Here is a 15,573-nt window from a genome sequence, read left to right as displayed (position 1 = left end):
CTAGACTTCCTGTTCATCATCACTAAATGGTCTGTTCACCATGCCAAAACGCTAGTTTCCGCATAGGTAACGGGACACCCATCATCAAGGGTCCGATAGGACCACCTGATATTCAGCAAACTTCAGATCTCGCTTGTTTTCGTAGCTACGTTCCTCCCAATGAAGAATTGCTTAGGTGATAAGTATCCCCTGCAGTGAGGTAGATACTTAATCATCACCATGTGGCACCCGATGATAAATAGGCCCCTTAATCCTTTAATTATTTTGTGCAGTATGCAAAATATGGTGGTGGTGACTGCCTGCTAGTTTTCTTGGTATTAAAATTATTATGGTGCTAGCAAGGTATCTTGCCTGTTCATTAAAGATTATATAACCTATTGGACATCTTCACTCTAACCTATACTGTACCATATGTGCAATCCTGATGTATATGAGACAGTATTGTGCAAATGTATTACTGGGTGTAAAGCAAGGAGAAAGAAAAGTACTCTTTGTTTGGGACTCTCATCCTATTAGAGATAATTTATGACACAACGTTTATTAATACAGTATAAAATGCATCACATCAAGTGAGGTGAATAGAAACAACAGACAAACAAAAAATAGCCAAAATGGTATTAACAGATCTGGATCATCAATAACTACATATGCAAAATATAGTGTGGCAGTGTGTTATGCCAGCTACTGTTGATTGGCAGTTTGTCACAGACGACTGGCTCTATTTTCAAGATACAAGGGTTGTTCAAAAAGTAATGCCTAAATGCTCACAACTCAAATTTTATTACAGATACAGATTTGAAAATTTGCAGTAAAATACTTTGAAGTCTTAGTAACAGAATGACTCTACTAAAAAAATTCACCGTCTGCCCTCAAACATTTTCTCCACCTGTGAATCCACTTTGGAAAAATTCCAGTAGTTGGTGTTTGACCCAGGAAGGTATGGCATTTTTAACAACCTCTATATTTTCAAAATGTTGACCACGGTAACAGTTTTTGAGAGGGCCAAACAGATGAAAGTCAGAAGGGGCCAAATCAGGACTGTACGGTGGATGTGGCACTATTGCCCACCCCTTTTGGCAATGGCCGCAGATGTTGCCATCGAAGTGTGAGGTCTGGCATTGTCGTGGTGTAAGATGACCTTTGACAGTTGAATTGTTGACCTTTTTTTGCGGATGGCTTCTTTCAGCTTAATAAGTGTCATAATGTATCGACCACTATTGATTGATTGGTTTTGTTCCAAGTAATCGATGAGAATAACACCTCGGCAATCCCAGAAGAATGTGGCCATGACTTTGTTTACAGATCGCTGTGATTTAAACTTTTTTGGCCTAGGTGACCTTAGGTGTTTCCATTGCTTTGATTGGGCCTTTGTTTCTGGGTCATAAAGGAATACCCAGGTCTCATCTCCTGTAATGACATTTTCCAAAAACATCTCAGAGTTTGCTTCAAAGTTGGTCAAAAGGTCATTGCACACTTCCATCCTCTGGGCCTTATGATCTCTGGTTAATTGCTTTGGAAACCATTTAGCACACACTTTATGATATCCAAAATCATTGATTAGTGTTTTTACAGTGCCATGGCTACATTCAAGTTCATCACTGATATCTCTGATGGTCACACAATGGTCTTTCTGAATTATGGCATCGACTTTGTGTCAGTTCTCTGCTGTCACTGCAGTTGATGGTCTGCCACCACGAGGTTTGTCGCATATGGACTATTCTCCCAATTGAAAACGCTTCATCCACCTTCTGACATTGCTATAGTCAATTGTACGCTCACCATACACTTTTTTAAGTCTTCTGTGGATTTCTGTAGCACTGCAGCCTTCATTTTCCAGAAATTCAATGATGGCTCTTTGTTTCATCTTGGATTCCATGGTATTTCTTGGACTACCTAATCAAAACTACATATATAGTTAGCAGACATATTAAACTACAAACTGACAAAGTTTCAAATAAATGTTGCATATTATTTCAGAGTTATGAGCATTTAGGCATTACTTTTTGAACAACCCTCGTATATATCTGATCACAGCCATTTCACTGTCTTCTGGATCTCCCTTACACAATTTTATATATGGAGTTATTCATGATCTATTCCCAAGTCTTAATGAGGCCCTTAGTTAATTTAAATATTTCTTAATTGTGCTGTGCTGTAATTAGCTAGACATCCCATATCATAAAAGCAAAGTCATTACAGTATCAGCCCTTTAGAACAGCTACTAATTGCTGGGGGACCCCTGGTGGGTCCAGACTGTGATATTATACCCTGTAAGAAGTGGGGTCTGGGGTCCGGTGGTTGCTGTCATTAGGGGAGAAGTATGGGGTAGGAGATTTATGCTCCTGCTGGACAAAGGTGCTCACTCAGGCTTCTGTGAGTCTGGTAGCTTGGTGGACCTGCTGGAGCAGAGGGATCTTAAGTTGGGTTCCTACCATGTTGGTAGAGTGGAAGAAGTTTGGGCAAAATGGCCATGATAGTGGGACCCATATCAGCATATGTTATGTGCTAAACCCATCTGGCATTTTGTAAACTGTATATTGTTTGATTGGATCATGGGCATTATTTGCAGGGTAACATTGAAGTAGAAAAATGAGAAATTGGAGAGGACACAATGACAAAGTATTCCCAGATTTGTAGAAGGTGTACTGGCCTGTCCTCCCAGCAAACTTAAATTTCCCACCATTTTTCAGGTACCAGAGATTTGGGGGCCTATTCCTCATAACTTAAAAGTTAGAAATGTTTGTACAAAAACTTAAGTAAGGGAGCCATTCATTAAACCACTAACTCAGGAGATATCACTGATATCTCCTGGTTACAGTCCTGCTGTGTTAATTTCCACACTCCCCATATTTTAGTAAATTATGCCATTCATCAAATTCCAAAAATTATGTATTTTCGGAAATTTGATGGTGTTACTGTATGCCATCTGAGGATGGCATACAGCCCTCATAAGGCTTCACAAGTTGCTGTTTACACAACAGCTTTTGAAGCTGTGGGACCACAGCAGGACTCTTCTCCCCCCATCCTGGCTGGCATCCTTCCTCCCCTGCCACTGCATTCTGCTTCAGCATGAAGTGTGTCTCCTCTCAGTCCGGTCCCCGGTGGCACTTGTAAGTGCTTAATTAACTGTTTATTTACATTAAACAGTTAATTAATAAATTACAAGTGTCACTGGGGAACAAACAGGAGAAACACTTCACGCTGCAGCAGCATGCAGCAGCGGGGATTGCATACAAAAAAATATATTTAATTTAGTACAGAGGTGATGGGGGGTGTGCTGCTACAAAGGTACTATAGGGGAATGTGTTACTAAAGCTGGCCATACACGGTAAAAAATGCACCGTGCAACGCGAGGGGAATGTGTTACTAAAGCTGGCCATACATGGTACAATGCACCGTGCAACGCGACGGGGGATCCAACATATCAGGTGGTCCCTACTTACGGTGGGATCGGGTGGCCGACCGCCCGATATGCCCCCTCCCCCACCCGATATTTCCCCCTCCCCCACCCGCATAGTGCTGCACGGGATCGCACATTGCATCCCCAGATCCCCAGATCGATTGAACCTGCAGTAAGATCTGGGGGTGTATGATATTATGCCCATACACGGTACGATAGAGCAGCCAAATCGTACCAATCCGTTGGATTGCTTCTTTATCGCACCATGTATGGGCACCTTAAGTTATTGCACTGGGATAAAGCTGAAGTCAATAAACAGACAAACAAACAAGACTTGGAGCACCACCAGAGAAACAAGCTTGAGCAAGAATTGGTAGGACTGAGTCCTATAAAGGCTACATACATGTATAGTTTCTTACAGGCCTATTTATTACCATTTGGTCGAAATTACTGGATTTCTGTCACATTTATTGCACCTATTGCCATAGCTGTATAAAAAAAAAATAATGCTTGGGCAGCAATGGTTAGCATCCTCAGCAATACTGGCTGGGAGTGGTAAGAGTTAACATGAAGCTCCAGGCCACTGCGAAATTTCCACCGGCGAGAACAGCAATACTTTTCTCAGAAATAGAACTGGTGTCCACATTTCTGTCCCTATGGGAAATTTGTAAGTGTTGATTGGTATGACACAACTGACGTATGACATTACTTAAATTATAGTAAGTTTATGTTTATTATGTCTTTTTTGGTCAAAGTAAAAAAAAAACTCCTCAAAATAAAAACCTAACTACTTACTGCTGCTCTACCACTTAGTACAATGGTACCATGGTCACATCTCTTATTAAGTTGCCACTGTTTTTTGTTTTTATCTGGGTGGGTGAAGGGAGGTGCTCCTGCAATTTTTCTTTTACTGTAGCGTAAAAAAATAAATAGTGCAGGAACTACTATAAGGAAGCTTTTACCTATTGCTATTAGAGATGAGCGGATCCGGTTCTCCGAGAACTGAACCCACCCGAGTATTGCAATTCTGAGTCGAATCCAAATCTGGCATGAGTTTTCCTGCCTTACTCGGATCCGAAAACAAGGCAAAACATCATCCTCCAGCTGTTGGATTCTCGCGGGTTTTGGATTCTATAAAGGTCCCGGTGATCGCCGCCATTTTCACTCCGGCTGTGGAGAGTATACAGAACAGACGTGCTCTGTGCTGCTCTATTGTTCAAGGGTGCAGTGTTGTCAGGCTGGGGCTGCAGTACATGAAGTGGGGGGTCCTACTGTGTCACTGTTGTCCTGCCAAGCAAGGGACTAGGGCTGCAGTTGATAAAGATGTGCTGTGTCATCCAGGGGTGCTCTGTCAATCCAGGAGTGTTCTTCTCCAGTGTAAAAAAAATAAATATTAAAATTAATTATTATTCCACAAAAAATAAAAAAACAAAATATATATTTTTTGTGTGCTAGCTATGCTGTTATTGTTCGGTGACACTGCCGGCCAGCCTGCAGTTTATCATTCACTTAATTTTGACTCTGCAGGTGATCCGTCCGCACTCCACAGGGGTGTTTTGTTATCCATAAAGGGGTGCTGTGTTCATCAAGGGGCTGCTGCCTTGTGCAGGGGTGCTCTTCCCCAGTGTAAAAAAAATAAAAGTTAAATAAAATTAGCATTCCACAAAAAATAAAAAAAAATCTTTTTTTTCAGTTTTTTTTTCTGTGTGTGCTAGCTACGCTATTATTGTTCGGTGACACTGCCAGCCAGACCACAGTTTATCATCCACATATTGTGACACTATAAGTCATAGCGCAGTGTCTTATTCATAAAAAATATTGTGACACTGTAAGTAGTATCGCAGTGTGTTATTCTTTTCTTATTCATAAATTTTTTTGTGACACTGTAAGTGGTAGCACAGCATTTTACTCATAAAAATTCTTGTCACACCGTAAGTGGTAGCGCAGTGTCTTATTTTTATTAATAAAAAATATTGTGACACTGTAGGTCATTGATACCGCAGAGTAATATTTAAAATTGGTACAAAGTGACATGTGTGCTGTACCCCACTTCATTCGTGTTTGTTGATATGGAGAACGATCAGTTGAGTGGAGAGCAAGAACCACATACATGGCTGTAGCAGCTGCCAGTACCACCAGTCATGACGATACTAGTCCATCTACATTATCTACTAAAGCCAATGCCCAAGGGCATACAGGATTTAAGTCATGGCATCTAAAATCAAAGAACCAATCTTTTACAGTGGTAAAGAAAAACACATCAAAGGGAAAGTTATCTACAGAAAGACAGAAAATTGGCAATATGCCTTTCATCACACAAAGTGGCAAGGAAAGGCTAAGGCCTTGGCCTTTAATTATGATTGGTGGTTCTGCCTCTTATAATGATGTAAGCCCTTCTCCCTGTAGACATTTAAAAAAAATGTAAATCGTTGAGGCACAGAAACCAACTGTGTGAAATGTCACAAATCCCTGAGGAGAGTCTTAAGTGTGTTGGCGGGTGCAATGTGTGAGCCTGACCTTTCCAATACTGTAATCGAAGAGGAGACTCCTTCCACCACTTGTGCATCCTCTGCAAATGTGGGGATGAGCAACACAAGTCAACGTGCTGACATAGAAATTGAGGATGCTTCTGTGGCAGTGCACAAGGGTGAGGAAGATAATGCTGACGCTAACAAGGATGTTGATGATGAGGATACTGATGATGAGGATGTTGTTGGTGTAAATCAGGCCCCAGTGGAAACAGTTGTTGCCCATGATAAGGAAAAGCCCATTGTCATACTTGGGCATAAAACAAAAGAATCCACTTATGTGTGGAATAATTTCTACCCAAATGTGGACAACAATTGTCAAGACAGCTGTACCCGTTGTCATGCCAGAGTAAGCAGAGGTAGGGACCCTAACCATCTAGGAACCTCCTTCCTGTTACATCATCTACAGCGCATCCATCAGAAGTGTTTACAAAATTCAGAAACTTTGGCTAAATAAGTAACAACAAGCAATCCAGCGTCAGCTAGCTCCCCTCTCTGTGCTAGATCCAAGCACCTGGCATCTTCACCACCAATATCTTCATCAACAATTTCCTCAATCATGATCGGAAGTAGTCCTGCATCCACTTTGATAAGGCTAACTCAGTCTTCCCCTATCCTGGATTCCCCAGAAGAATCCTTGAGCACTACACCTGCTGCTGCTGTTGGGAGTGGATTTTCATCCCAGAAGGGAACCAGGAAGATTACTAGTAGTAGTTCTAAAAACAATTGACTGTTAAACAAACCTTTGCAAGGGGGAGCAAGTATGAAAGCAGTCACCCAGTTGCACAGTGGATCACTGATGCTATAACATCTATGCTGGTACTAGATGCGCATCCAATATCCACCATTAGTGCAGTGGATTTTAGACAGTTAATTGAGGTCCTCTGTCCCCGCTACCAAATCCCATCTAGGTTCCACTTCACTTGAAAAGCAATTCCCAACCTGTAGAGAACATAAAAAAAATACTTAATTAGTGTCCTCCAAAATGTTGTTGTACCCACTGTAGAATTAGCCACAGACATGTGGACAAGTGGAACAGGACAAACACAAGGTTACATAACTGTAACAGCCCACTGGGTGGGTGTATAGCCTTTAGTGGCACCAACAGCAACAGCAGCATCAAAGAAAAAAACAGCTTATTCTGAGGCAGGCTATTCTGTGTATAACTGGTTTCACTATGAGGCATACTGCTGACAACCTCTTAGAAAAATCTCAGGAAAGTCATTGCCACCAATATTGTGAAAGCATTGCAGCTGGGTGAATTCCAACATGTCCAATGTTTTGCTCACACTATTAACTTGGTGGTGCAATTTTTTTAAAAAATGACAGGGACATGCAGGAGATGCTCTCCATGGCCCGCAAAATTTCTGTGAATTTATGCTATTCAGCAGGTGCATGTAGAAGATTGTAGCACCTGCAAGAAGTATTGAATTTCTCTGTCACCAGCTGAAGAAAGATGTAGTTACGTGGTGGAACTCCACCCTTTATATGCTTGAGCCGATGGAGGATCAGCAAAAGCCATCCAAAGCTACACAACGAAGTATGACATAGGAAGAGGAGGGGGACTGTACCTTACTCAAGCTCAGTGGAAAATACTTTCTGTGTTGTGCAGAGTGCTGAAAGTAGTCACCTGTGAAGTGAGTTCAGACACTGCCAGCATGAGTCAGGTAATTCCCCACAGACTCCCTCCCTCATAAAGTTGCTTTGGAATCCAAAACTTAAATTATATTTACTATGAATCAACCCTTCCTTTCCCTGCCTTCAACTACATACATACTCAATCTCCCTCAAGCCTCTTGATTAATAAAAACATATGTTTCCTTATGTGCCATGTTGGAAGTTGAACTGCCACGTGTTTGTGCCACCCACTGCTGCCACTTAGCTTAGTCAGCCAGCTAGCTTGGTGCAAATTATGGGTCTAAACTGGATGAAAACAATATATGAGTCCCACTCCGGCGCAGTCACAATTCAATATATTAAAAGGGATAAGTTTCTTACATAAAAATAAAAGGTAAGTCCACCTGATGATTCTTTTAACTCTTTATGCACAATTGTTATTTTCCGCCTCAATTTCTCAATAGGACACACCAAGAGCCTTTGGGCCTGATTCAGACCCACTCGCGAGCGGCTGTCCACTCGCAAGTGGGTCGATGTTATGGACTGAGCATGCGCACGACGGAGGGAGCTCCGTCGTGCGCATGCGCCAGACGCGATGAGCGAAGGAAAGTCCTTCGCTCGTTGTGTCCGTTCAAAGGGGGCGTGCTGTCAATGTTGATTGACAGCACGCCCCCTTTGGTGGGCGTGCCGGGGGCGTGCCTCCCTGATGGGGGCGTTCCCACGGGAACGCCTCCCGTCAGAAGCCGGCCCACTGACATCACTAGTGATGTCAGTGGGAGTGATTTTGGCTCTGATAGAGCCAAAATCACTCCGGAGCTTGCGGTTGAAAACCTCAACCGCAGGCTCCGGCTCGCAAATTCGATGGTCGCGATGGTCTCGACCATCGCGACCATCACAATGCACGCTCGTATAGCCTGTGGGTGGTGACCCACAGCTACACGAAAATGGAGCCCGGCCCGAAAATGGAGCCCGGCCCTCATTCAGAGCGTGCGCTCTGCTCAGAGCGTACGGCTCTGAATGAGGGCCTTTATCCTCAATATTCCTCACAAAAAGAAAAAGGAGAACATAGTGCAATAACGTATGATGCACAAAAAAATATTTGAATAAATCATCACACTCACATAAGAATAAAATCATATAACATATAACACCACACAGGGTGCATAATCCACTTGCGAGATATACTGGACCCGGATACCAGGGACATAAAGATGTAAAACAGCCAAAACCTGGGGTCCCGGACACCAACCCGAATTCCCGCTCAGTTCACCTGGTCACCAGTCCAAGAAGTCCTCTCCCTTAACATTCACCCGCTTTGTTAAGGGAGAGGACTTCTTGGACTGGTGACCAGGTGAACTGAGTGGGAATTCGGGTTGGTGTCCGGGACCCACGGTTTTGGCCGTTATACATCTTTATGTCCCTGGTATCTGGGTCCAGTATATCTCCCAAGTGGATTATGCACCCTGTGTGGTGTTATATGTTATGTGATTTTATTCTTATGTGAGTGTGATGATTTCTTAAAATATTTTTTGTACACCATATGTTATTGCACTATGTTCTCCTTTTTCTTTTTGTGAGGAATATTGAGGATAAAGGCTCTTGGTGTGTCCTATTGAGAAATTGAGGAGGAAAAGAACAATTGTGGATAAAGAGTTGAAAGAATCATCGGGTGGACTTACCTTTTATTTTTATGTAAGAAACTGATCCCTTTTAATATATTGAATTGTGACTGCGCCGGAGTGGGACTCTTATATATATTTCATTGTACATCATTTAGGGATTGATAAGGAGTCTCTAGAGTCCTACTGGCTGCAGTCTCTGCAGTCTCTGCGCAGACTCATTACTTATTATATTTTGATATTCCTGAAAAGAATATTGTAGCTGTAAGGTGGTCAAAATTTACTGGAAAACAAGTGGAAATTAATGGTATTGAGGTTAACAATAGCGTAGGAACAAAAAAATGGGCAAATTATGTGATTTTATCAGTTTTATCAGTTTTTATCAATTTTTAAAGAAAATACTGATCCAAAACCAGAACACGCAAGGGCGGTTTTGGCAAAACCAAATCCAGATCCAAAACACGAAGGCTATACAGACCCAAAACCAAAACACGAGGGTCGGCGTACATCCCTAATTGCTATATGCTCAAATCAAAAGAAATAAGAAGAACAGTCAAAAATTGGTAAACGCTAAACCCTGGAGCTCTAATACATTGCAGCGGCAATGGAGAAATACTATAATTTTGTTCTCAAATCATGAATTGGCAGGTCCATAATCTTTACTGTTTAACTGGATTCTCTTTGTATCTCATTCTCAGGTTGCGCCCATGATAAAAGAAAAGATGATGAGAAAGGGGAGCATGATGGTAGGATATCAACCTCACCGTGATAAAGTAAACTTCTTCCGTCAGATTATCATCAGTCCCCAAGTGAGCCGTGAAGACATGGACTTTGTTCTGGATGAAATCGAGCTTCTTGGCAAAGACTTGTAGCTGTGGCAAAGCAGCACAATGTGCTGCTCTTCTACGGGTTCTTAATAACAGAGACTGCTGCTTATACTACTCAACAGCAAGTGTAGCACACATCTAGTCAGGACTGCTCGTTAGTGATCTAGATAATTGTATGTTTTCCCATTTCTTTTTATTGTAATCAAACATAATCATATATAGTACACTGGATGAGGGATAGTCATTTTCTGCTTCAGGAACATTATGCTATAGCTTTCATATGAGTTTATCTTATAGGACTGAACTTTTCTTATATTCACATTTTCTATGTTTATGTCAGACATCAGATTGGTTGCATGTGATTTTAGTAAAATCACCAGAGGCATTAGTAATGAGGTAGAGGCACTGTTGCTATTGCTGTTAAAAGATAACTTACTTTGGTTCTTTATAGAATTGTTTCCTATTAGGCAACTACCCACTAACTAATAAATTATATATTTATGTGAACGTACTGTAAAGGATACCTATAATAAATAGAAAATGTAACTATATGTAAGATGATAAATCTTAATGCTGGATTTAAGTACAAAAAGTAAAATGAAAACAGATGAATATGAATTATCATATGAAAGAAAAGGAATTGATTAAACTAAATGAATGTATGTGTCTATCTACAAAACAAAATATTTTATCAGCTTTTTGTTAATAATGGATTGAAGGTTCCATGATGTTCTCATTGCACATATTGTAGCACTGTTTTCTAGTTGGAAATATCCATTAGTTACAGATGGGGTATTTTCACTGCAACATTTAACATACTCAATTCACGGATCACCAGTTACCAGTACCATTTAGATCATTATCATACTTTTTCTATTGAAGTGAATGGTAAATAACTGTGTAATGCATGGCAGAAAGTATAATAACATCAAACTATATGAGGACACACTGTATGAGAATTATGTCTGTAAGATTATGTCCATATATTTATGCAGAAAACTAGAGTCAGAAAACTTTTTCTAATGATGAACTTTCTATGAAGACAATTTTCTACAAGTCATTTATTACCTTTCCTACTGCTCCATTACATCACACAGTAGCTAAACTGCTTTCCCAAAACAATCTCTGTATGTCTTCAGAATGGTACTTGTTTCATGTATTGCCCATTGAGGTTATAAGTAGACTATAAGTACATGGCCATATTAAAATGACTGTGTAATATAGTAGAGGATGTAGTGTTGTCAAGGTGTAGAGAAGGCATAAAAGCCTTTTTCAGATGCTTTAAACATAAGCTGGATAATGATTGTCTACCATAACCGGGATTGGTCAATTCCAAACACAATATTATAAAGGAGAGAGCAGCAGCACACGATCAACATTTTTTTGATACCAAGAGTATATAAGAACATTTCAGTCCTACAATATTGTGGAGGTATTGTCACATTCATTTCTCATAGATTCATTGTGGATATCCCAAATAAGTAATATACACAACTCTATTTATGCTTCCCTAGTTCATCATATAACTTATACATTTATAGTGTGTGTTAAAAGGCAAAAAAATATATATTCTTATGCGGTTTTCTGTAAAAAGTGCTTTATACAGTAGCTCATTTTAATTTAGCAGCAGAGCCACTTATTGTATTTTCAAGCACAGTATTCTATATTCCATTGGATAAGAGACATACAGTACATATAGAACAGTGGCCTACATTTTAACATTTCAGTGCCCTGCTTCATTTTTCTGCTGTTTGGGGAAAATATTTGCATATAATTTCAATTTGTAATTGAACATGAAATTTAGAAATGGCAGTATGGGAAATGGAAGTGAATGGAGTTGATAGTAGAATATAATATACTGGAGCACATTGACTGCTGGTTTTAGTGTGATAATGGGGCTGATCCAATACTGCTGCAATACTGGCTGCTGTTGTATGTAGCCCACAAATGCTGGGCAGCTTTATTTTTACACTGCAATATAGATGTCAGATTGGACACACCCCTCCCAAATCTAACGCTCTCTGCACATTATACATCTCCCCCTCCTGCAGTGCAGCATGGTTTCTTCTTTTTGTTTTTTTGCTCCCAACTCAGAATGTATCCCAAAATGTCATTAGATTTTTATTTGCATCAGCTACATAAAATAAAACAGTTAGTGTTATAGTAAAACATTATTTTATTGCATTCTGCATTAATGTAGGGAGGATAGATTGTAATAGTGAATGTCTTTGTTGCCTTTGTCTAATTATAGAGAAATGGTCTTAACTGTAATCTTGTGATTTATAGAGTTCTTTCTAACCATAGTGAGATTTGTAGGACTATAAATTCAGAAATCTGGTATAATAGATACTGTTAGTAAGCTTTTAGAATGTGATTCTTCAAAATCAAATGAGTACTGTGTGTACAGTCTCTCTCTTCAATAAAGCTGCATGTAGCATCAGGGCTGGCTCTTGGGTTGGTCGACCAGTAGGATCCACCCCATAGAGGAGGCACCACTCCCAGCCATCCCATTTTCCCGGGCACATGGCATCCATTCAGTACTGGGAGATGGCTGGGGGCAGCCCAGCTGCTGACCGAGGGTTGGGCTTGCCCCAACCCTGATGTGAAAAGGGAGGGCTATTGAAATAAGGCCATGCCCCCTTTTCGGGCGCGTACTGCTTTGCCGTGCACAGGGAGTAAGGGGCACCATCCAGTTCTTGCACAGGGCGCAATTCCTTCTGGAGCCGGCCCTGTGTAGCATTTTATATTGCATACAAATAAAACTCATTGTCAGTGCCGTAACGGGGAGACAGTGCACCCTGTGTCGGCCCATCCTCTCAACCTGTGACCTCATGATGTCACACTTAGGGGGTGGGGTCACGTGAGAACATTCCGGGCTGCTCTACAGGTGTCTCTGCAGTAGTGCTGCTGGTTGTAGGGCACCCTGCAAGCCAACTGTAGGTGCCATGGGGAAGCGATGGTGCCGCCCCCAGGGCCTGCACTCTGAGCAACGACACAGGTCTTACACCCCCAGTTACAGCCTTGTTCATTACAAACACCTATGTGTAAAGAGGATACAATCACCACTCAACCCCTAACCAGGGCCATAGGGAGGGTGGTGCGGCCGGTGCCTCCGCACAGGGTGGAATCCTCCAGAGGCACCGGCCACACACTTCCCGGCGCTGGAGGTCTGCAGGAAGAGACCTCCGGCAGTTGTGTTTGTGCCGCACAAGAATGACAGGATCCTGCCCTCCACCCCCTGGAAGGAAATGTAAAGCGCTCAGGGGGAGGAGGGGGGAGGAGAGGGAGCGAGAGGGGCGGCAGTGCTGCACAGGGCGCACTGCCGTACAAATACGGCGCTGCCCCTAACCACATAATGGTCTCATTGTATCTCAGTGTAACCTACCTTAGACAGCTGAAAGTGCCTGTGTGTATGCAGCCTTAATTGCAATCTCCACTGACCTCTAAAGAGTAAAAAATGTCTTGTCCCATTTCAGGTAAATGTGTAATTTTCACAGATGTCTCTTTTATTGACGTAATATATCATACTATTAGATGATCTGTAGTGCCATATTATTCTAGTTAATTATTCTATTGTTAAAACAAAGCATTTTCTGCATCTGCCAAAAGCAAATTTAGCTTTGTAAGACTCATGTTGGGGCATATTCATTTAGGTGCGAGAATAGCAAAAATCCCACACCTGCAAAGTGCAGAACTATTGCTATTCAAATAAGAGTGTTTTGTTTTTTTTTGTTTTTTTTATGACAGCGTTTTTTTTGAGCACCTCCAGAGCCAGTGTGATTTTTCCTAAAATCATTAATTTTAGGAAAAATTAGTGGGACTTGCACCCCCCCTGAGAACTAATTAAACAATTGGAAGTTTCCATTTAGCTTAATTAGTCCTTAATTACTCACCTTCTGAAGCTGTGTCTTCTGCATCCAGTGTCGGGAGCCAGGTCTTCTGCAGCAGGGTGAGTATGTGAATGTGTGTGAGTGTTTGTAAGAGTGTAGGAGTGAGTGTCTCCCAGCAGCCCCCTCCCCAGGGGCAAGATGGAGGGGAGGCTACAGGGAGATGTAGAGACCCCCAGACACGTAAGTATTATTTTTTTTATTTAATTTTTTTAAGCACAGCTGTTTTTTCAGCTGTGAAAGCCCTGCTACCACGTTTTTTTATTGGATCCTGCAGGTATCCGGAGCACGCATACCCGTGGTAATCCAAATTTGGGCACAACGGGCGCAAGGTTTTTTACCTCGCTAAACCTTGACCCCAATTGATTATGCCCCATATTCCAACTGATTCTCCAGCTTTTGTCTAGTCACTCAGTTATGCACTGCCTCCCCTGTCAAAAATTTCTGCCCATCCCTGATCAAATCTCACCAAATTTCCAGCACTATATATGCTGCTGCACCTTTGTATAATGCCCACATAAACCCTTGGGTTCATACGGGTATGTGTAAATCTGGCTCTGATAGCCAGTGCCACCTCAGCCATTTACCGCACGCCACTGCTGACCACTAGCTACACCATGAGGAGATTCTCTACAGTCAGTACTCAAATAAAAAACATAGTACATTTCACAATCTTGCTTATTGTCATTTATAGTAGCGTTAAAGTGAACATTGTACATATTGCTACTGGTGATATGTGGAAATATAACAAGGGGCTGAAAAACACATCACCGTGCAACACAAGAAATATACCAGCAGATGTGTTGACACTAGAAACATGCATTTGACAAGCCTTAGAAATGCAAAAAAAAATTATAATTTATTAATCCTACGGGTATGAGCACTAATTCAAATATGTTGCTTTAAAATACTTTTTTTAATGATGAGGAGAAACTGTACATTACATGAACATAAAGCAGTAAATGTATATAAATTTTCAAATAGATTGCATTGTTATTTGTTATTGAAATTGTTTTGGAGTTCTATTTATTAGCTATTTTCAATGGCTATATTTGATATGTTTTGTATTTGTATTGTGTACACATCTATTGAGAATGTACATATTACTGCAAAAATGATTGCTTTTAGAGAATTATTCAGTAATTATGGTTTTGTGTTTGGATTTTCTTTTTATTGTATTGATTTATTTTACTGGAATTTAACTTTCCCTTTAGTATGTTTAGCAGTCAAGTTTGTCAGACTTCTTCCACGGTGGGTACAACTCATGAGTTCCTGACGGTGTTTAATTTGCACATTATATCAGCACTAAATGACATATTATACTGAGATATTGAACAGTTTTGCAGATTATGTCCCCATTGCCTGCACACAGTGGAGGTAATCATTTTCTGGGATGTACCAATATTCATGAAAATGAAACCTATGAATTCACTACTAAATACTAGGAACAAGCGGCATCCCTGAGGCAGCATTCTTGTTCATATTGCTTCAGTGCTCAAAATGGATGTTTCCACTGTGTGTTGGTGACTGATATAATTTGAAACTGTTCAATAAAGCTTTCTCTTTCTGATGTCAACTAAAAGATAGCTTTTTGATGAACAAAATAATAAAAATAAGTGTGTCTTTATATATGACAGTAAATAAAAAAATGTAAGACAAATGAACAAAACAAATAAAGAAATAAAAATAGATTTA

General features: G+C 40.8%; 1 protein-coding gene across 1 annotated transcript in view; it reads left to right on the top strand.

Moving 5' to 3' along the window:
* GADL1 (GAD like acidic amino acid decarboxylase 1) overlaps positions 1-10,585 on the top strand; it is a 396,024-nt gene extending 385,439 nt beyond the window's left edge. The window contains exon 15 of the mRNA XM_088463515.1: positions 9,863-10,585. Coding sequence (XP_088319641.1) covers positions 9,863-10,036 — 174 coding nt within the window. The 3' untranslated portion in view covers positions 10,037-10,585. The remainder of the gene's footprint in view (positions 1-9,862) is intronic.
* Positions 10,586-15,573: the final 4,988 nt, after the last annotated feature.

This window comes from Taudactylus pleione, unplaced genomic scaffold, assembly GCF_031769625.1.
Source record: "Taudactylus pleione unplaced genomic scaffold, aTauple2 ptg000053l, whole genome shotgun sequence".
Taxonomy (NCBI): Eukaryota; Metazoa; Chordata; class Amphibia; order Anura; family Myobatrachidae; genus Taudactylus; species Taudactylus pleione.
Note: the sequence above shows the minus strand (reverse complement) of the source record. Positions and strands in the feature narration are given on the sequence as shown.